Below are 23,681 nucleotides of genomic sequence, written 5' to 3'. Positions count from 1 at the left end.
GCAGAATACCCAGCCTCTGACCTGCTCTCGTAGCCACAGTATTTATATGGCTGTTTGGATGTAGAGAAGATGTTTTCACTTGTGATGAAGTCCAGAACTAGGGGCCACTAATAAATCCAATAAGGAATTCAGGAGAAACTTCTTTACTCAGAGTGTGGTGAGAATGTGGAACTCGCTATCACATGGAGTAGTTGAGGTGACTAGCATAGATGCATTTAAGGGGCATCTAGATTTTTAAAAAATGAGGGAGAAAGGAATAGAAGGATGGGTTGAAAGGGTGAGTTGAAGTAAGGTGGGAGGAGGCTTGTGTGGAGCACAAACACCGGCATAGAACTGATGGGCTGAATGGCTTGTTTCTGGGCTGTAAATTCTATGTAATGTGTTTTTTCAGGGCTTTGGTGAGACCTCAACTGGAGTACTGCGTACAGTTTTGGCCTCCTTATCTAAGGAAGGATATACTTGCCTTAGAGGCGGTGCAACGCAGGTTCACTAGATTAAATCCTAGGATGAGAGGATTGTCCTATGACAAGAGGTTGAGTAGAATGGGCCTATACTCTCTGGAGTTTAGAAGAATGAGAGGTTATCTCATTGAAAGATATAAGATTCTGAGGGGGCTTGACAGGTGCTGAGAGGTTGTTTCCCCTGGCTGGAGAGTCTAGAACTAGAGGGCATAGTCGCAGGATAAGGGGTCGGACATTTAAGACTGAGATGAGGAAGAATTTCTTCACTCAGAGGGTTGTAAATCTTTGGAATTCTCTACCCCAGAGGGCTGTGGATGCTGAGTCGTTGGGAATATTCAAGGCTGAGATGGATAGATTTTTGGACTCTAGGGGAATCAAGGGATATGGGGATCGGGCAGGAAAGTGGAGTTGAGGTTGAAGATCAGCCATGATCTGATTGAATGGCAGAGCAGGCTCAAGGGGCCATATGGCCTACTCCTGCTCCTATTTCTTATGTTCTTATGTTTGACAAATTTACTAAGAGTTTGTTGAGGAAGTGATTGATTGCAATAGATGTAGTGTATATGGATTTGATAAGGTGTCTCACAGGATTACAAAAATTCAGACATATGGTATAAGAGGAAATATAGCAACATGGGTAAGAAAATGATTGACAGACAGGAACCAAAGGGTTCGTGTTAATGGGTGTTGCTCAGATTGGAGAAACTTTGGAAGGGTTGTACCTCAAGGGCCAGTGCTGTGTCCACTTTTATTCTTTCTCTCTCCTATCTATCTATCTATCTATATATATTATATATGTGTGTGTACATGGATGATTTGAACATAGGGGTCGGGGACGCAATATTGAAATTTGCTGACAACACAAAAGGAGCAGGTTTACCCAACAGCAAAGACGACTGTAAAAGACCTCAGGAGGGCATGGATAGGTTAGTGCAATGGATAGAAAGGTGGCAGAAAAGTTTGATTTAATACAATGAGGGAATAGGAGTATAAACTCACAAAGAAAAGACACTGAATGGTGTCAATGAACAGAGTGATCTAGGGGTGCAAATATGTAATTCCTTGAAAATATGAGTGCAGGTAGATAAAGTCATAAAAATGTCATTGGTAAATAGAGGCATGGAGTATAAGAGCAAAGTGGTAATACATTTGTACAAGGCTATGTTTAGGCCACAGCTGGTCTTTTGAGACATTTTTTCTCCCCACCCCATCTCGGATGTCCCGAAATAACACGTGAAATGTTGGTGTTAGTACTAACTATTGGAATTTGTGTTCATTAATTCTATTTTCTCTATTATTGTCTATCGTAATATCTGATCAGATGAATGCAGCATGTTTGCGTAAGACGCTTAACACGTCACAGCTTAGAAATTCGGTTGGCAATATTAACACGAACATTTAACATATTCCTGTAACATTTTATCATTGCTATTTTAACACAGGCATAAACCCATTTATTTTAAAAAGGTTATTGCAACTAAAATAGTGGACAAAGAAATATGATACGATTGTTTTAAAGTTTGTACTCTTATATCACCAAGAGTAATTTTTAGGCTTGTTTTCTTAATATTTTTTATATGTGAACGATCCCATTCAAAAATGTGAAACATATTATTATTAACAATTTTATTATGCTATGCTAGATTACATTAAATTCACATTAATTTAAGTCTTCTATATATAATTGATGTGTTTAACCTATGATTAAACAAGTTAAATTAACTTGCACAAATGTCATAATTGATCTGTGTTTAAATAGAGAGAAATTTGTGTTAAAAGTCCAAATATAGTACTCAATATGGTTTTAGCTCAAGGATCATCCTGGAGAGCATCGATAACCCCTGGCTTTTTTCCACTACCAATCGTCTCCTTAAAGTCCCTCCCCCAGCCCCTTCCATATTCACTTCTATTAACAAGTGCAAGGAGCTCATGGATTTTTAACACCAAGATTGGATTCAGCTGCCTCTGCTGCTTCCCCAACTTTCCATTGCCCTCCAAGCCAAACCTTCCCAAGTCTATCCCCCACCCTAGACCTAAATCTGTCTCTCTCTCTCTAGTTTCTCAACTATCTCCCCTCATACCTACTCCAAGCTCATCTTGTCCACGCAACCCACCTCCTGCTCCCTTGATCCCATTCCCACTAAACTGCTGATCACCCAACATCTCTTTCTGGCCCCCATGCTAGCTGATGTTGTGAATGTTGCCTCTCTTCAGGTACTTTCCCCTCCCTTTCAAAACCGTCATCATCGCCCCACCTCAAAAAAACTCACCCTCTACCAGTCTGTCCTTGCAAACTACCGTCCCACCTCCAACCTCCCTTTCTTCTCCAAAAATTCTTGAATGTGTTGTCATTCCCATATCTCTGCATATCTTTCCTGCAACTCCATGTCTGAATCTCTCCAATCAGGTTTCCATCTCTGCCACAGCACTGAAATGGCCCTAATCAAAGTCACAAATGACATCCTCGGTGACTGCGAACACAGTACATTATCCCTCCTTATTCTCCTTGACGGTCTCTGCAGCCTTGGACACGGTTGACTAGTCCTCCTCCAGTTCCTTTCCTCCGTCGTCCATTTCAATGGCATTCTCCTCATTTAGTTCCACTCTACCTATCTGATCATAGCCAGAACATCTCCAGAAGTGGCTTCTCTTCTCGCCACTCTCACTGTTCCCACCCCTGCCTAAGCATATCTGCCCTGAAACCCTTATCCGTGCCTTTGTCACCTCCAGAGTGGGCTAATCCAATTCTCTCCTAGTCAGTTTCCCATCATCTTCCAGTTAAACATTAGGAAGACTGAAGCCTTTGATTTCGGCCCCCACCACAAACTCCGTTCCCTAGCCATCAATTCCATTCCCCTCCCTGGCCAATGTCTCAGGCTGAATCAGACTTGTTCACAACCTCAGCGTGCTATTTGACCTGGAGCTAAGCTTCGAACCCAACATCTTCTCCATAACAAAGACTGTCTATTTCCTCCTCAGTAACATCGCCCATCTCCGCCCCTGGCTCAGCCCATCTGCTGTTGAAACCTTTATCAATGCCTTTGTCACATCCAGGCTCGATTGTTACAATCCTCTTCTGGCTGGTTTTACATTTTCCATTCTCCGTAAATTTAAGTTAATCCTAAACACTACTGCCCGTATCTTATCCTCCACCAGGTCCCGCTCACCTACCCCCCCCCCCCCCCCGCCCCCCGTCCTTGCTGATCTACATTGGCTGCCAGTTCTTCCAAATGCCTCCAATTTAAAATTTTGATCCTCACATTTAAATCCCTTCATACCTTTGTTCCTTTTATGTATTCCCCTTCCTGGGAGAGGAAGATAAAACAACTTTTTTTTTAAAAATGCCAATTCAGGGAAATGCCTTGGAACATTATTCCAGGTTAAAGGTGCTATATAAATCTAATTTGTTCTGCATCAGAAAGATACATGCATTGTAAACAAATAAATGTGTCACCTTAGGATTTATATATTACAATAAATGATTACATATATGTAATAATCATATATTACATATAAAATATGTAATTATATCTTACATTGAGTAATGTATAATTTTATTTTAGATCCACTATTTCTGGTAAATAATAATCCAAACTCAGGAAAAAAAATTCAAGTAATCATTAATATGATACGTGATTGTTGAAAATTGTGTCTAACAGATTTAAAGGTATACTGTTCCTAATCTTCTAGGCATGTTGAAATGTAAATACTATTGGTTGGATTAGTGTATTTTAGATTTTGTAGACTATTCTTGAATAAGTACATTTTTCTTTTGTCAGTATAGCTTTTTATTTTAGTTTTTGATTTAGCACCTACACAGTGAGCGATCGGGGGTCAGATATCTATAAATTTTGTGATTTATTGACTATAATGTGACTGTGCCATTCGGGGAGTATGTTGCATCATGGTGACATTGAAGGTCCGACACCTAAAGCATTGCTAATACCTCAGGCCTCAAGTTAAACTGACTGCACCCACCCACTAGCACATCGCAGACTTGTGCACCATGACTTGTATGAAAAGAGCAGACTATAATTCAGTACGTATACATATCTAGATAATGTGGTTAGAACATAGTGTATTGCAATACAGTTTTCAAAAAAGAGACTACATAGTACATCTTTTTGTATACTGTGCTAATTATTTCCACTTCAACTTTATTTTGATAAAATAATTGTTTCAGTATATTTGCTGCTAAATTCTACATCGCATTGAAAATAACCTTGAAGCACAGTACTTTTTTTACATATCAGTGCATGTCAAACCAAAGTGTTCAGTTTAAAACATAAATAATTATTGTTTACAGATCTTTATTTAGCAGCCCCATTTTTTTATATATAGTTACTCATGTTATGTACCCAGCACCTCGCATTTATCTCTAATGTAGCTGGAAGACAGCAACCTGTTCCTAGATTCTGTCAATACAATCCAGCAAGGACTGCATATCAATGATGCAAGTTGCCGATCTTTTTCAGTTGGCGTCCAGGGAACTGCTCACCCTCACTCCTAACCATACTGTGATGCAGCAAGTCAGCACACTGACCCGCAGCAGCACTGGTTCCCAAAATGTGGGTCGCAAGGCATGTTCAGGTAGAGTGCAGTGAGGGACTGGGAGAACTAGAAACGAAAGTCTAAAAATAATTTTAATTTGAATAATGCTGTTACTGCAGTGGTTCCTGCCAGTTGGCCGCAGTCCATGTTAATCATGCCAAGCTCCTCCTCTAGTACAGTCGTGCACACATTTGGTTTTCTTGTGACTCTGGCCTGCACTTGGTGCTGCTTTTGCAAAAAGCCCAGGCTCGCTCCCTCCCATTATCTTGTTCAGAGGTCCATGCCCACTCCCTCCTGTTCTCTGTGGTCCTTGTTGAGAGGCCACAGCCAGTTCCCTCCACATCCCACAGTCTCCCCGGGCAGCAGCACCAGTGCTGCAGAGGGAAAGAAAAGTATTTCAGAGACAAATGGGAAGGGGGAGTAAAACCATAATAGCAAGAAAAAGGGAAAGTGAAAACTAAAGTAGACAAGAGAGGAAAGAAGTGAAAGAGCTGGGACTGAGAGGAAAGAGCAGTTAAGTGAATGAGGGGAGAGAGAGAGTAGTCCAGCGAAAGGAGGGACAGAAGAAAAAGAAGTGAAGGAGAAACAGAAAGGTAGGTGAAAGAGAGACACAGAGGAAAGAAAGAGAATAATCGAACTTTACAGTATAAAAGGGGAAAGATAGCAGAGAGGAGGTCATTCTGTTTATTGTGCCTGCATAGTCTTGTGAGCAATCTATTTAATACCATTCACCTTCCCTTTTTAAATTTTTCTTCAAATATTTATCTTTTCCCTTTTTAAAGCTATTATTACTTTTGTTTCCTCCACTGTTTCTGTCCTAACAATCCTGTGTTTAACGATTTTCCTACTGACCTTTGTTCCCTGTGTGTCAGCTTGGCTCAATTAGTAATCCTCTTGTCAGAAGGTTGTGGGATCAGACCACACTCCAGGACTTGAGCACGTAATCTAGGCTAACACTCAAATGCTGCATTGTCGTAGATGCCGTCTTTCATGTAACATGATAAACCAAGTGGATGTAAAAGAACCCATGGCACTATTTGAAAAGAGAGCAGAGAGTTCTATCAGTGTACTGGCCAACATGACTAAAAACAGTTGTTGGATCTTGTTGAGTGCAAATTACCTACGTAACAATGTTGATTGCACTTCAAAAAGTAATTCATTGGTATTAATGCAGTTTGGGACTTCTTGAGGACATGATAAGGCATTATATAAATGCAAGTTTTCTTTCTTTCAGTGATGATCTTAAATCTGTGCACCCTCTAATTACCAACTTACCAACCAACAACAACACCTTTATATAGTGCCTCTAACGTAGTAAAACATCCAAAGTCGCTTCACATGAACGTTATCAATCAGAGCTTGATACCAAGCCATATACGGATACATTAGGACAGGTGGCCAAAGAGAGAGATTTTAAGGATCGTCTTCAGGGAGGAGAGAGAGGTAGAAAGGTTTAGGGAGGGAATTCCAGAGCTTAGGGCATATGCAGCTGAAGGCTCAGCCACCAATGGTGGAGCGATGAATATCAGAGATGCGCAAGAGGCCTGAATTGGAGGAGTGCAGAGGTCTTCAAGTGTTGTAGGGCTGGAGGAGGTTACAGAGATGAGATGGGGTGAGACCATTGAGGGATTTGGAAACAAGGATGAGAATTTTAAAAATCAAGGCATTGCCGGACCAGGAACCAGTGTAGGTCAGCGAGCACGGGTGATGGGTGAACAGGACTTGGAGTGAGTTAGGATACGGGCAGCAGAGCTTTGGATGAACTTAAGTTTACGGAGGGTGCATAGTGGGAGACCGCCAAGGAGAGCATTGGAATAATCGAGTCTAGAGGTAACTAAGTCATGGATGAGGAGTTCAGCAGCAGATGAACTGAGGCAGTGGCAGAGATAGGCAATATTATGGAGGTGGAAGTAGGCAGGCTTGTTGATGGAGAGGATATGCGATCAGAAGCTCAGCTCAGGGTCAAGTAGGATGCCATGGTTGCGAACGGTCTGGTTCAGCCTCTGACAGTGGCCAGGGAGAGCGATGGAGTCAGTGGTTAGGGAACGGAGTTTGTGCCAGGGATCGAAGACAATGGCTTCGGTCTTCCCAATATTTAGTTGGAGGAAATTTCTGCTCATGTCGGACAAGCAGCATGACAAATCATAGGCACTGGAGGGGTCAAGAGAGGTGGTGGTGAGGTAAAACTGGGTGCCATCAGCGTACATGTGGAACCTGACATTGTGTTTTCGGATGATGTCACCCAGGAGCAGCATATAGATGAGAAATAGGAGGGGGCCAAGGATAGATTCTTGGATTCAGAGGTAATGATGAGGGAGCAGGAAGAGAAGTCATTGCAGGTGATTCTCTGGCTGCGACTGGATAGATAGGAATGGAACCAGGTGAGGGCAATCCCACCCAGCTTGACGTTGGAGGAGGATGGTGTGGTCAACAGTGTCAAAGGCTGCAGGCAGGTCGAGAATGATGAAGTGGGATAGTTTACCATGGTCACAATCACATAGGATGTCATTTGTGACTTTGATAAGGGCCGTTTCAGTGCTGTGGTAGGGGCAGCGGAAATACATTTTCCTTACTTACCTTATCAAAATCTTTCATAACTTTGACCAGCCCTATTAAATCTCTTCTAAACCTCCTTTGATGTAGTGAAAAGAGCCCCATTTTCTCTGGTCTCTCCTCACAACTAAAGCCCGAGTATCATCTTACCTAAATGGACCCAAAATGCTGCAATGATTTTTTTTTTGATGGGATCTGACTTGAAAAGTTTATAATGGTTGGGCCTAGTCTGGCAAAACTTTAGAATAATGAGCCACCTTAATGCCCATCTGTTAAAGGGTTAGGGAATATATTTGATAAAAATTTAGGATGAACTTGTGATTTGTACAGAAATATCTTGTGTAATTGAAATTGTAACATATTGTAGACTGAAGCAATTCTAAACAATTTGACAGCATTTATTCAATTAGTATATCTTGAATCTCAGAATTTTAAAAACAGTTAATCTTTCATTTTGCAAAGCTACAATTGACTTCAGGGCTTAGAAATATAGCAGTGCACAAGAATAATTACTGATACAGTCAGTTCAGGCTTACGTTGTTTCTTCCATGGGACTGCATTTCTGTGGGTGCTGTTGATTATTCAGTTCTATTTCTTCTGTAGCTCCTCAGTTTGTTCACTTTCAGTGAATTTTCACCTTTTTTTGTTGTAATTATATCTTGATGCTCAACTCCCTGTCTGGAACTGTTGTTATGCTTTCCTGTATTTGTTTCTCCTTCAATTTATTTTGTTTACTTTGGTTGTGTTTTATAATCTTTGAATCTGTGGCTGCAGTATCAGTCACTCCCCATGGGCTATTTCAGCTGTTTAAGCATCTGATCTTTGGAATATTGATAGGAATTTAATGTGATCCAGGCAGAAGGGGAACATAATTTTCTGCAACTGGCTATGTTCCAGAATAGCATTTATCAAATGCTCTCACACCAGTCTCTTCTCTGCCACTCTGTGTAAACCTCACTTGAATCCAAAACTGTGTGGCCTAAGCCCTCCTTCACGCAAAGACTTATACAATCATTACCTGTGTCCTTGCCAAGCTCCATTGGCTCCTTCTCCCCCAGCATATCAACTTCAAGGTCCTCATCTTAATTTTCAAATCATTCCATAGTCTCATTGCACCTTATCTGAGCCATCTTCTCTAACCTACCTCTTCCACTCCTCTGACTCTGGCTTACAACTCAAGGTTGATGAGAGCATTTGATAAATTAATACTCAAGGTGAGGAGGATTTCAGCAGAAGAAAGGATAATGGAACAGTATAAGCAAGCAATATTACAGGGTGGAAGGAAACACTCTTATGGTGGACTGGAGAGGGGGTAGAAAACTCATAACAGGATTGAACAGATTATTGAGATTGCAGACCATTGGGATCAGCCGGAGAAACCAGCTCGGGATATTGATGGAGTCAGTGCCAGGGGCACGTAGATAGATGTTGATGAGAGCCTAAAACAATGGCTTCAGGTTTTTCCAGTGTTGAACTGTGGTAAGTTGCAACTGATCCAGGACTTAAGATCAGACAGGCATTCGGATAGTTATTGGTTGTTGTGCTTATGAATGATGCTGACAAGGAGTGGCATATAGGTGATGAGTAAGAGGGGACCGGGCCTGAAGCCCTGGAGCACATAAACGGTGAGCATACAGTCACAGGAAGAAAAACGATAGAGATATGAGGGTGAATTCACCAGACACACATCACCAGTGGGGAATTACATTCAAAAGCAACACAGGCCTACAACGCAGCAGTGCAATTCTCTTAGCTGCACTCTCTTCAAGCATGGCTCCCCACTGGGAGCGTGGGATTGGCGCATTTACTTGGCAGTGATAACATTGGAATGGATATGAATGGAACCATGACAGAGTAGTACCAATGAGATAGATCATGGAAGAGAAGCAGTGGAGGAGAATGGAGTGGTCAACTGTGTCAAAGGAGGCGGACAAGAAGGGATGGTGAACTATGGTCGCAATTATGGAGGATGTCACTAGTGACTGTGCTTATGAAAATCTCAGTGTTGTGGATGGGTGGAAACCAGATCAGAGTGACTTGAACAGTGGTGAAAGAAGTGAGTGTGTAATTGAGTGGCAACAACTTTGTTTAAATACTTCAAGAGAAAGGGCTGTTGAAGATAGGGTAGTAGTTAATTATGGTAGAAGGGCGAGAGTGGGCTTTTTCAGGACGAGCCATGTTTCAGATTTGGCTAAAGCAACTAATGAAATTTATTTATATTTAAAGAAGCAAATAGAAAGAGTGGAGATGGAAGAATCAGAGAGGGCAAGTGATGTTCTCCACAAGCATAGTGCAAGCTGGATGTCATGCCAATTATGGCAAATTATAAGTGTTATTTAATTCACAAGACATGCATTATAAATTATTGGAATGCCTAATTTCTCACGAGCTTTGGATCTTTTCCATTTGTATGGCATTGTTCAGAACTTGTTATCATCAGTGTGACATTTCCTCCTTCTTGACTTCATGTGTGCATTGCAAGGATTTTGCCAGTCTCATTTTATGCTGTTTTCACAGACATGCCTCTCCAGAATTGGTTTATATAAAATTGGTAGTTGACACACATACTTTTGAACAAGAAACTTTGGCTGTAATTGATGCACAACATCAACATAACTGTGGTAAAATAACTTTGGAGTCAGCTCCCAGTCTGCCTCCGTTATACACAAATAAAGTTTGTGCGACATCCTTTCATGTGACCACTTGGGCTTCACAGCTATAAGAGTATAACTCCAGTTTGGTATAAAGCCAGGTTTCCACTTGCTTCCTGCAGCTGCTAATTCCACTCATCCTTCAGAACCGCTTTGTCATCCTTTGCTGAACTGGGTTGGACCGGCGCCTCAAGCTCCCGATCTTGTATGCTCCTCACCTCCCTACAGCTGTTCCTTGGACCAGCTCCCTCATCTGCACTGATCCTGTGAATTTAACTCTCGCCCTCCCCTGGCTCCATGGTCTTCACAGCTCATAGTACATGGATTCATGCCCACTGTTCCTTGCTCCTCTGCTAGTATACCAGATCTGCTGGTGCGCACTGTTAACATCTGAGGCCACTATACATCTCTGCTGGACTCATAGGTCAACCTCAACTGGCTCGTGGTCGACTCTCCAACCCTCCTTAGCCCTCTGATTCCAGTAGACAACCTCCAGCCGCGTGCCCATTGATACTCTGCCCCTCAAACGCCTCCTGGATCCACTGCCTCTCCACAACTATCTTCAAACCTGGACACTGGTTTGCGGGAACTCCACGCTGACTGCACCCTTTCTATAAGTCAAATTCATCCCATCACAAGATCTCAGACTTTAACATTGGACTCTTTCATATTGTTTCCTCCCTGTCTTCTGTTTACGATGAGACATGCCTGTCCTAAACTTTGTCTTGCCTATGTAACTTGAAATCCTTTCGCATGCGCATTTTGGCTGCTGCCACCACCCCCCTCCCCGGTCATTCTCACCACATCCCATCACTACTCCTCTGCCCTCCTACTTTCATGCTGTCATGCCAGTCTTCAATTACCTTTGGATAAGCCCGCAGATACCTACTGTGCCTTTCTTGGCATTCTCTGAAAGGGTCATTAAGGTACCATTTGCTGCTTTCTTAGGACCAGTAATATTAGTTGCCATCTCCTTTTCCCTCTCCAGTCTTCCCACCTAGCATGCCTCATGGGGGCTAACCTCGCCAACCTTCTTCCCATCTCGCTCATCCCACCCACCCACCATCCCCTTGGACTTGGCCAACAAATCAACGATCACCACCCCTCTCTGCATTTCCTTACAGATTGTCTGTTCACTCACGAATAAGACCCTTGCTTTCCATGAACTTATTGTGGATGATTCCATTGACATCCTGGTTTTGACTGAAAGTTGGTACACGGTGGTGACACTTTGCTCCTTACTAAAGCCTCACCATCTGGCTACGCTTTCCACCACCTTTCCCACCTAAACAGGCACAGTAGCAGTGTGGCCCTTATCACCAAGAAACACTTTGGTCTTGCTCCCTATTCCTTTGTAACCTTCTACTCCTTTGAGCACCTCACCTCACCTTCCACCCTTCTCTCTCCTTTAAAATCCTTGTTCTCTACCGCCTCTCCTCCCCTCCAAGTTTCTCACCAAGACATTCTCTCTCAGTCTCTTCACAAAGCTACTCCTCAGCCTCAATGATTTCAACTTCCATCTCAGCTCCACTTACCCCCTCTTGTGTATTTACTGTCCTCCCTAAACCTTTCCCTCCATTTGGGCATTCTTTCCCATATTCTCGGCTACCTATTCAACCTTGCCACTCCCATGGCCTCTTTACTCTCTTGGTCTTGATCACTGACCATTTCCTTATATCCATCACGATTTCCTTCTGTGTCCAACCCTGGAAAGAACTCTCCCCAGTCATGTACAGCTGCACTTGCAAACTATCGACTGCCTAGCCTTTGACTCTTCATTTGCTACAATACTTCTGCAGCTGTCGATCTGCTCGATCATTCGCCCACCTCTACCTTTGATGCCCTTGTCCCCAGCAAAACTCTCACTCTTTTCCCAACCCAATTGTTGCCTCAGGTACGGCCCCATCTTCGTTCCTTCAAGTTAAAGGAGCACAAACATGAGCGTAGCAGGCGCATAACTGACTGGTTTAGCCATTCATTAGCAGATCTGGCTTGACCATGCCAAGTGCTATTGGGCCTGGCTGTCCTCTGCCAAAACCACCCACTACTCCAGGATGGTCCTGGAGAGGAAGGATGGTCCCCAGCTTCTTCTGTTGACTACCAGCCATCTCCTTCAACCCCTCTTCCCTGCTCCCTCCACCCACAACTCCAACAACAATTATAAGGAACTCATAGACTTCTGTGGCCATTGTCTTGGGCTGGACCACACTGTACTCAAGCTTTGTGTTCTTCTTGACACAAAGATCGCCTACATCCACCTCCGTGACATTGCCTGCCCCCACCCCTACCTCTCCCCATTTGTTGTTGATACTTCACCCATGCCTTCCTCACCTCCAGACTTAACAATTCCAATGGTCACCTGGCCAGCCTTCCATCCTCAACCCTCCATAAACTTAAGTTCATCCTAAATTCTGCAGCCCGTATTCTATCCCACACCAGATTTTGCTCACCCATTATCCTGTCCTTGCTGACCTACATTGGCTCCTGCCCCAATACATCCAATTTAAGATTCTCAGCCTCATGTTTAAATCCTTTCATGGCCTCAGCCCTCCCTCTCTCTGTAACCTTCTTCAGCCGAACAAACTCCTCCTCCCCAAACACTCTATTCCTCCAACTTCAGCCTTTTGTGCATCTCCCATACCTTTGCCGCAACATTGGTGACCATGCCATTAGCCACCTAGGCCCCACACTCTGGAATTCTTTGCTTAAACCCTCCAGCTCTCCACCTCCCTCTTGTGCATCCCCCTTCCATTTGCCCCACCACTGTGGCAAGGCCCCACAGTCTGGAATTCCTTATCCAAAGTCCTCCACTTCCCTACCCTCCTTTAAGACCTGCCTTAAAACCCACATCTTTGACAAAGCTTTAGATCACACCTCCTAATATCTCCTCCTTAGGCTCAGTATCCATTTTTGTCTGATAATATGTCAGTGAGGTACCTTGATTCATTTATTTTATATTAATGACACTATATAAATATAAATTGTTTAAAAAGTTTGGGCATTTTATAAACTTAATGTTGAGTCTATAATGCTAGGAGAAAGTGAATCCTGCCACCCATTCACTCCTAACATTAAAAAACTGCTACCAGCGAGCAGAGTTCTTCACATGCTTGTAAACATGCACACACACAGCTCTCTCCTGCCAGGCGGAGATGCAGTTCTCAGCCAGGGGTAGCCCCTAGGCTGCTGTTAGCTCCACTTTTCACTCTGCAGCTATTGGTCTCAGTGTAGTATAGCTGCAGCCAGAGTTGTGTGTAGAGGGTTAATTTGCATGAGGCCACTGCTAATCATTGTTCTATATCACAAGTGATGACTCATTCACTGCCCTTGGCTGTTTTCAATTCGGTCAGCGACTAACAGGGGAGTTCTTCATGATTGCATTCTCTCTCCTGCTGGGATTACTATTGATGAACTATTAGTTGTTGCATTCATTTGTTACAATCATAATAATAAAACCCAAGGGGAAAATTTTTGAAATTAGTTCTGTTCAATCATATTAGTTTCTCAGTTTTATGTAAAAGGTTATGTCTGTTTATATTCCTTTCAGAATGAAGAACAAACTGTGGTATTTTGAATTTGGAACGACAGAGACATTTTCTGCAACTTGCAAGAAGTTAAATGAATTTGTAGAAGTAGAGGTAGGTATCTCATTTTCTTTTTGGCAGAATTTCATAAGTGATACTAAGTTGGCGGAAGAGATAGAACTGTAGATCCTAGAAAACTGAAATAAAAACAGAAAACGCTGAAAACATGCAGCGAAGTTGGTCAGCATCTGGAAAAAGAAAGATAGGTTAACGTTTTGATTGCTGACCCTTTGAACCAGTCTGATGAAGGATCTGCACCTGAAACAATCTATCTCTTACCAATGTTGATGGGCTTGCCGATGTATTTTGCACATTTTCTGTACCAAGAAGCTAATGTGTAACTTGTCTAAAACTTGAAACGCAACTTCAAGAAAATCATTCATGCCTTCTACATATGACTCAGTCTAGATTCTAAATTTGAGCTGAATGAAATTGTGTGCAAACATTATGCCATTTGCTGAAGATGTGATTTACTGTCACATGAGTATCAATAATAATTCCATGAAAATGCTTCCAATTTCCTTCAGCCTAAAATCATATTTCACCAGGCCTCCTCCTTAATGTGTACCATCTGGTACAAGAATGAATATTCTAACCGCAGCTGTGCACAGCAAATACCCATACTGTTCTCTCTAAATATTTGCCCTAGGGATACTGTGAATGGTTGCATTTCTACAAAGGTGCTAATTAGTTTCGGGGAATAAAGAAGCATTATTTTAAGTTACTGCTTGGCACCTGGCAAACCCATTGTTATTTTTCATTGCATTGTAGTCATTGAACTGTTATCTAGTAGTAAAAGATTGCAAAGAAAATCTTCATTTTGTTAATTAAACTGCTTTGCTGGTCACCACTTCACACATTTCTGTTCCATGTGTTCAATCCTGCTGTAAATTCATGATTTTATGTACCAATGCTACTATTTTCACCTGCTTCACCTTATGCAGTTCCAAATAAATCTCACCATGAATTGGTGCTTGCTCTGGTCTCTGGAAATTTCACAATCCTCACAACAGTAGTTGGGAGTGATTTTTCCAGAGCTGAAACAGATTTAGCTGGATGAGGACCTATTTCCCTCTCTCAGGTTTACATAACCGTTTAGTTAAAGGCTCATTGGAAAACATGACAAACGCTTGTTACAGCTCGGTAATTTCAAGTAATTGGGTTGATTCTAAGTTAATTAAAAATTAAGAGAAATGTTACTTAAGTCAGAGAAGTTGAAGAATAATTGAATGACTTCTGGTCCCCTCGTTTCTCTGGCCAGTTCTTGGTTGAGGGGAAACCAGTTTCCACGACTCTGAATTTATAGTATACAACAGCTTTCAAAAACAGCTTTGTACTTTTGTGGTTTCGCCTCCTCTCAATATAAACATCCCAGGTGAAACTGTTAGGGTGGGAGGAAGAAAAAGTCCTGGATTCGAATCCTAGTCTGTGTTGATTGAGGTACTCTCAGTCAGGGTAGAGGAAGGGGTTCTCCAATTGTCCTCAGCACCCCATGGAAAAAACAAACAGACAGGGTTCCCACTTTTGATTTCTGTCCAGCAGAACTCTGTTAGAAAGTGCACCTGTATAGATATCAAATGAGATCAGGATCAGGTTTGCTTCTACCCCAACCCCCAGCCCCATGGTCAAATAACCTCTCAGCACATTGTCTAGTCTAGTCTAGTCTCACAGATGCAGAATGACCACTTTGGCAAGGACGCAGAGTGTACACAGCACCTGTGGAACTGTGTCCTAGCGGAAGTTGATGCCTCCAGGCGAAGAGGTGGGGGGTGAAGATTGGCAGACAAATGAGAAAGAAAAAGATGGTTATAGTGACCAAACAACATGGTTCTTGTCATCCCAACCTCTTCCTTCCCATCTGTAATTGAAGCAATTTGAATGCACTTATTTCTACTCCACTGGCTACTCTGTAAGAAGCTAGTTAGGAAATATTTTTTACTTGCATGGTATTATATAGAAGGATCTAAGCACAAATAAATGCTTTAAAAACGACTACAGTTGCAGAATTGGCAGTTAATATGGGGGTAGAAAACAACCATATGATTTGGCCTCAGCAGGCTTTGTTTTCACTGCTGCCACAATTTGTAGTGGCAGGAAAACAACATTAAAGTGACTTCAGCTGCCAAATTTTGGATATCCAGCAAAAAATATGGATTTTATGAAAGGCCAGTTTTTTTGAAATTGTATTATTTACACTGGCACATGGGCCAAACTATACACTAATGCATCAAAGTGCACTATCTTATTACTTGCACATAATGCAATATGATAAAAATGACGACTGGCTCTTCTCGCTCTCTTCCCCCAAACAAAGGCTTTCCAAACATTTTTCATAAAGGCTCTAGAATGCAAAATATTTGCATCTGTCTTTAATTCTTCTGTTATTCCCAGTTTAGCAAATGTAAATTCAGGCTATCATTTATATTTTTGGCAGAATTTATTGTCTCATTTGTATACTTTTATATCTCTACTTGTAACCATTTTAAGATTTAATATAATGGATTGTGTATGTCCTGTGGAGTTGGTATTCTGACAGCTATGGCTGGCTCCTGATCAGGACATAGGGAGGGAACACTGTAGTGTGGACAGCATCGTACACTGCAGAAAATTCCCTTTTTTTTTGATCTATGGTTAGTTTCATATTTCCATTTGTTTCAATGATTTAACAAATTTATAAAAACTCAACTTAACTTAAAATTTCAGCTCATTTGAAGATAAACATTATTGACCATATTCAATTCTTTAACCTTAACCGTGTGATATGTTAATGGTGCTATTGCCAGAATTGCCGCAGAGAAGTTGGATTCACAAATCATACATCATTCCAGCCTATTATGTGGATGTCGTCTTCTTTTCTATTCATGACTTTTATTGTGTGTAATAAACAACATATGCCAACCAGTGCCAAGTCATCATAAATATACAGCTCACAACACAACCATTTAGTAAAAGCATTCCTAATGAATGACTTTCATTCATTCATCATACAGATACACTTCTGGCAGCTTGCCAACTGCTGTAAAATCTGTCATCTGTTTCCATTCTTGTCTGGATTCAGGACCGGACTAAACCAATAAAAAAAAGTAGTTTTTCCATTCCTTGTTGCTCCATATGTGATTGCTTTGACCCACACTGTCAATTGGAAGCAGCAGAAAAAAAATTCCCCTGAATCGAAGCTGAGGCTGTACAGAGTAAACACATTCATTTAAATTTCCTTTGAGGCATTTCTTTTTAGTGAGACCTGCCTACAGGAGCTATTGCTACAATCTGTGTGTGATTGGAATTAGAATTGTTCTTTCCAGAGGAAGTTGGATATGTGGAAAAGACTACTACAAAAAGTAATTAATTCTGTGTCAATTGATACCTTTAAAGAGGAACTAAATTAATGCCTGTCAAGAAAGGTGATTGAGGGTTATATGGATATTAGTAGATCTGTTTGATTTTCATGGGGGTTAGGAAGAGAGGTTAGAGATGTTAGGTGAGGGAGGGGTGTTTATCATTGCAATCATCATCCTTGGACAGTGGATGGAGTGGGCTTAATGGGCCAAATGGCCTTTTTTAATTCTAAGCTTTTTTATGTTGTAGTGAATAACAGGTCTAACATCCTATTTACTACTTTGAAAATTGTTAGGTAGGTTAATGTGAAAAGCTGTTCTTTCAGCCAAGAGCTGTGGTGAGTGGGCCAGGGTCTGCTTTGAAACTTTTAGTGCTAAACTTTTCATAAGAATCAATTAATGGCAAATGCCTAAGACAGGACCCACCAAGCAGTTCAGCAGAGAGAACATTGCTGGAATAGAATTCCAAGATCATCCAAATTACATCTACTTAGTCTGACTGCACCAAATCTAGGCTTTGGTTAGTTCAGGTTCAAATTCAATTGGGAGGTTTTTTTCAAATGGTGAAACATGATTATTTTTCAATCAGTGACGTGATGCCCGCACCTCTTTTTTTAAATCACAAATTTACAATTCAGCCACGTGAAATGCATTTCTAATGTATAAAACTTCACGTGATTAGGAGGTGTCATCAGTTGGAGGTGACCAATGGGAAGCATGTAATAATTGATACCATTGGTCTTTTGGATGAGGTGTTAACCCAAGGCCCCGTCTGCCCTCTCAGGTGGATGGAAAAGATCAAATGGCACCATTACGAAGAAGAGCAGGGGAGTTCTCCCGAGTGTCCTAGCCAGTATTTATCCCTCAACCAACATCACTAAAACTGGTCATTTATTTCATTGCTGTTTGTGGGACCTTGCTCTGCTCAAATTGGTTGCTGTGTTTCCTACATTACAACAGTGACTATACTTCAAAAGTACTTCATTGACTGTAAAGTGCTTTGGGACGTCCTGAGGTCATGAAAGGTGCACTATAAACATCTTTTTTTCTTTTTCAATAACTACCTTAGGAAATTAGAATTATATCCTACTTGAATTCAGAGGTGGCAATTTTAAACCCCAAGGACGGGTGGGTGGAAAGGTAAAAATTGTGAAAATGTAAAACCTGACCCCAACTTGCCTCCAACACGCTCACTTGCGATTTTAACAGAGGCGGGTTGGGGGGGGGCGAACGACCAAACCGCTCTCAGGAGGTGGGTCGATCAGCAAAATCTTATAAGGAGGCTGCATGTCTCCATTTTAATAACATTTTTATTTTTAACTCCTGGTGGCCGGGATTCCTGGGCCTTGTGATTCTCGCCATGTAAGAGGAAGTGAGAAGGCCCAGATCAACAGGTAACTGCCTTTATTGCACTGTTTGTGGGCCAGAAGGAGCAGGAATGTTACCTCCAGGCTCAACAAGCTTACCTGTCGCGATCCGACACACGATAGGCCTACCATCACCACCCCCCCCCATGTCCAACCCCCCGATGTCTCTAACCCACTGACCTATCCACGCCAAGCCCCCCCCCCCCACCCCCAATCCCCCCAGATCTCTCTGACTTACCTGGCAACCACTCCCCGGCTGCTTTCCCATCTGACAGGCAGCCAGCCTGCTGAAAAAACTTAGAAGACATCCTGACATCAACATTGGCAGGATGTCCAGGAAACACATACTTCCGAATTTCTCGTCTGTTAATCCTCTCTCCCCCGCCCCCCCCCCCTCCCCCAAAACCCTCCAAGGCTCAGAGTAAAAATCCAGTCCAGAGTGTGTCCGATTTAGGCAAAATATAGGAGCAGAGTTTCATTGTAAACAACATCTTTAGTGTATGAGCTTCCCCCACTGATGAAGTGGAGATGCCGGTGATGGACTGGGGTTGACAAATGTAGAGAATCTTACAACACCAGGTTATAGGCCAACAATTTTATTTGAAAATCACAAGCTTTCGGAGGCTTTCTCCTTCGTCAGGTGAATGTGGGAATCCTTGAACGTTTCGCATTTATAGTCAGAGAACAATGCCTGGTGATTACAGATAATTTTTCCAACTGCCCGTTGTCAAGGCAATCAAAGTATTCAGACAGAGAGGTGTTACCTACAGGACCACCGAATATGCAAACGGCCAGAACGCAAAACAGAGAGAGAGAGGGAGAAACATCCGAAAGGAAGAGAAAGACAGAGAATGACCCATTGTATTAAAAACAGATAACTTTTATTCGCTGGTGGGGTTACGTGTAGCGTGACATGAACCCAAGATCCCAGTTGAGGCCGTCCTCATGGGTGCGGAACTTGGCTATCAATTTCTGCCCGACGATTTTGCGTTGTCGTGTGTCTCGAAGGCCGCCTTGGAGAACGCTTACCCGAAAATCGGTGGCTGAATGTCCTTGACTGCTGAAGTGTTCCCCGACTGGGAGGGAACCCTCCTGTCTGGCGATTGTTGCGCGGTGTCCATTCATCCATTGTCGCAGTGTCTGCATGGTCTCGCTAATGTACCATGCTCCGGGGCATCCTTTCCTGCAACGTATGAGGTAGACAACGTTGGCCGAGTCACAGGAGTATGAACCATGTACCTGGTGGGTGGTGTCTTCTCGTGTGATGGTGGTATCTGTGTCACTGATGAAGGCACCATGTATATTCTGAGCCATACAGATCAGAATATAGGATGCCCTAACTATAATCTTTCAAAGTTCTCTAGATTCAGGAACTGTCCCTCTAGATTGGAAAATTGCACATGTCACTCCGCTTTTTAAGAAAGGAGAGAGAGGGAAACCGGGGAATTATAGACCAGTTAGCCTAACATCTGTTGTGGGGAAAATGCTGGAGTCTATAATTAAGGATAGGGTGACTGAACACCTCGAGAATTTTCAGTTAATCAGAAAGAGCCAGCATGGATTTGTGAAAGGTAGGTCGTGCCTGACAAACCTGATTGAATTTCTTGAAGAGGTGACTAAAGTGGTGGACAGGGGAATGTCAATGGATGTTATTTATATGGACTTCCAGAAGGCATTTGATAAGGTCCCACATACGAGACTGTTAGCTAAGATAGAAGCCCATGGAATCGAGAGAGAAGTACGGACTTGGTTAGGAAGTTGGCTGAGCGAAAGGCGACAGAGAGTAGGGATAATGGGAAGGTACTCACATTGGCAGGATGTGACTAGTGGAGTCCCGCAGGGATCTGTCTTGGGTCCTCAATTATTCACAATATTTATTAACGACTTAGATGAAGGCATAGAAAGTCTCATATCTAAGTTTGCCGATGACACAAAGATTGGTGGCATTGTAAGCAGTGTAGATGAAAACATAAAATTACAAAGGGATATTGATAGATTAGGTGAATGGGCAAAACTGTGGCAAATGGAATTCAATGTGGACAAATGTGAGGTCATCCACTTTGGATCAAAAAAGGATAGAACAGGGTACTTTCTAAATGGTAAAAAGTTAAAAACAGTGGATGTCCAAAGGGACTTAGGGGTTCAGGTACATTGATCATTGAAGTGTCATGAACAGGTGCAGAAAATAATCAAGGCGGCAAATGGAATGTTGGCCTTTATATCTAGAGGACTAGAGTACAAGGGGGCAGAAGTTATGCTGCAGCTATACAAAACCCTGGTTAGACTGCACCTGGAGTACTGTGAGCAGTTCTGGGCACCGCACCTTCGGAAGGACATATTGGCCTTGGAGGGAGTGCAGCGTAGGTTTACTAGAATGATACCCGGACTTCAAGGGTTAAGTTACGAGGAGAGATTACACAAATTGGGGTTGTATTCTCTAGAGTTTTGAAGGTTAAGGGGTGATCTGATTGAAGTTTATAAGATATTAAGGGGAACAGATAGGGTGGATAGAGAGAAACTATTTCCACCGGTTGGGGATTTTAGGAGTAGGGGGCACAGTCTGAAAATTAGAGCCAGACCTTTCAGGAGCGAGATTAGAAAACATTTCTACACACAAAGGGTTGTAGAAGTTTGGAACTCTCCTCCGCAAACGACAATTTATACTAGATCAATTGCTAAATTTAAATCTGAGATAGATAGCTTTTTGGCAACCAAAGGTATTAAGGGATATGGGCCAAAGGCAGGTATATGGAGTTAGATCACAGATCAGCCATGATCTTATCAAATGGCAGAGCAGGCACGAGGGGCTGAATGGTCTACTCCTGTTCCTATGTTCCTAGAAGGGACAAGGATCAATTTCCAGCCTCTACTGAGATTGCTGATTTCATCAGAGATGGCATTTGAGGCACTACAATTGGCCTGAGCGAAGGAAGGGAAAATCAGTCATGAATCCTCCTTCAATTCCGTAACCCTTGCCAGAAAGTTCACGTGCCTTGATGCCAGGGCAGCACAGGATGGCACTTACCTGTGATAGCCTTTCACTTCCTTCCCCTTTGGTCAAGTAGAGTGTGGTACTCCCTGGCTAGGCTCACAAGTGAAGAATAAGCACCTTGGGGACTAATGCCTTTAGAAATCTATTTCAGTGGGAGCCAAAGCCTTTAGGAAAGGAAAAGGGGAGAAAACTAGCACACAAAAAAATTTTAAATACAACCCTTCTTAACCTGTAGTCCTAGGATTTTCTGGTGGTTCCAACCAATTGTTTAGGATTGTCCCAGTACTTCTCTAATTGTCTCCCATCCAGGAACAATCTTATTTTTTTCCCCTCTTGATTAAAGTCCACTGCAATTGAAAATACACCACATATGCCCAAAAACAGAGTGTTGTCCTCGTTTGAAAATAACCCACATATTTCCCACCGGCGTCGCTTCAATTTATGCTTGTGTGTTGCAGACAGTACTGGACACTGCTGCATCTCTAGTAGTGTGTCTGTTAAATTGCATTTCTAAAGTTGAGATTTAAACTTTGAGGAAACAAAGTGGAAAACAAGCTGGAATCATGACTAACAGTGCAGGTATTAAATTGAAGTTCAACAAAGAGTTCACACTTTTCTCTCAAAACATACCACCACCCCCCACCCCCCCAATCATTGAGAGCTGACTGGCTGAAAGATCACTGAGTTTAATGGGGTGTTAACCACTGTTTAGTCAGCAGATATGCCTCTTCTCTGTTTTGTGCAGGCTTTAAACAATTTCTCAATGTTTTTGAGCGTGTTGGCCTCGCTGCCGGAAGTACAAGCTTACAATTTGTTTTCCCAAAGTTATAATTAACTGCAAGCAATTATGTATCCTGGCCTGATGTAGCCTTTTCAAGAACTTTTCTTATCGTCGTCATAATAAAATCACCACATTTTTTTTGGAAGAAGAATACGAATATTCAAAATCAGAAAACATTTCTTCAATCACAGCGTTTTCTGTAAATAAACTAATAGTTACATAGAGAATAATAGATTCTCTAGTGTAATTACAAGGCAACAGTTTCGTTGAGACATGAGAAACCATGAGAGCAAAGATGAGATGATAAACTGGAGTGATTTCAAGTGTATCAGTTTTTTAATACATGTTATACACAAACACGTGTGGGTCCCTCATATGTTGTTTTTGGTGAACTGGACGATGTTAGAAGTTTCGGAGATGTGGTGAGAGACAGTGAATTAATGGACACTGTTGAAATGTTTTTTGATTGGTTCCTCGGAAGTTTGATCTCATCAGTAAAGTGTGGCATATTTTTTGTGCAGTAGACAACGTTTAAAATGTGATAATCTATAGGCAAATCTTCAAGTGGATTACCAGATCTCTTGTAGCGTTGCTGATGATGTCCAGGACCTGGAGTGCAGTTTTGTAATGTGTACCATCTTAAGATTCACTCATCACTGTGATGAGACAAATTTACTGAAGCATTACATTGCATCACTGACCTGATTTCAAAAATGATACACTTTACTAATATTGAAAGATAGGGATCTCATAGATATAATATTTGGAATATTATAAAACCAACCTCTTGATTAAAATGCATGTAACTCAATTTTTCCCTCCCAAAACTTCTTGTTCCCAGATATTTACATTGTAAAATATTTATATTTATGCTCTGCCTTTCACATCAATTTATAGCATTTACTGACAAAGGAAGTATAAATTATTTATTTGTTTATTATTCCCTTCTCCTTCCCAAAAATATTTCTCCTTTTCCCCAGTTTTTACACCACTTTAAGAGACATTTTGCCCCCTCTTTGGCTTTATACTGTGGAAGTTTATAGTTCTTGGTAAAGCTGTCATTGATATAGTAGTGTTCATGAAGGTTTTAAACCACTGTCCAGACTCGCCATGGTCCAGGCCTAAGTGACTGACCAACTCTGGTTACAGTATCTGAGGTTAGTGTCAAACTACCTCTTAAACATTCCCTTCAGGCCTGGGGCAAACATTAGTTTCCTCTTGCACCCCAGTGACGCGAAGAAAAAACATTTTATTCCATCTGCTCAGAATTTTTATTTATTGGTTAAATAGCATAAAACATTGAAAAATAAATGTAAACATTTTTAGTTATGATTTCATTTTATGCTGCTTACTCTTCACTTATTCCTGTTGTCACAGTACACTCTTGATATTGTAGTTTCACATGA

At 41.9% G+C, this 23,681-nt stretch overlaps 1 protein-coding gene across 5 annotated transcripts in view; it reads left to right on the top strand.

Annotated features, from left to right (window-relative positions):
* Positions 1-23,681, top strand: part of LOC137323846 (diacylglycerol kinase beta-like) — a 479,766-nt gene that overhangs the window by 382,916 nt on the left and 73,169 nt on the right. For all 5 annotated transcript variants that reach the window (XR_010963457.1, XM_067987851.1, XM_067987849.1 and 2 more), the window contains one exon: positions 13,764-13,854. Coding sequence is in view for 4 of the 5 variants with exons in the window: in XM_067987851.1 (XP_067843952.1) it covers positions 13,764-13,854 (91 nt within the window). In the remaining variant the exon portion in view is untranslated. The remainder of the gene's footprint in view (positions 1-13,763; positions 13,855-23,681) is intronic.

This window comes from Heptranchias perlo, chromosome 7 (genome assembly GCF_035084215.1).
Source record: "Heptranchias perlo isolate sHepPer1 chromosome 7, sHepPer1.hap1, whole genome shotgun sequence".
In the NCBI taxonomy this organism is placed as follows: domain Eukaryota; kingdom Metazoa; phylum Chordata; class Chondrichthyes; order Hexanchiformes; family Hexanchidae; genus Heptranchias; species Heptranchias perlo.
This window is presented reverse-complemented; position numbering and strand designations above follow the sequence as displayed.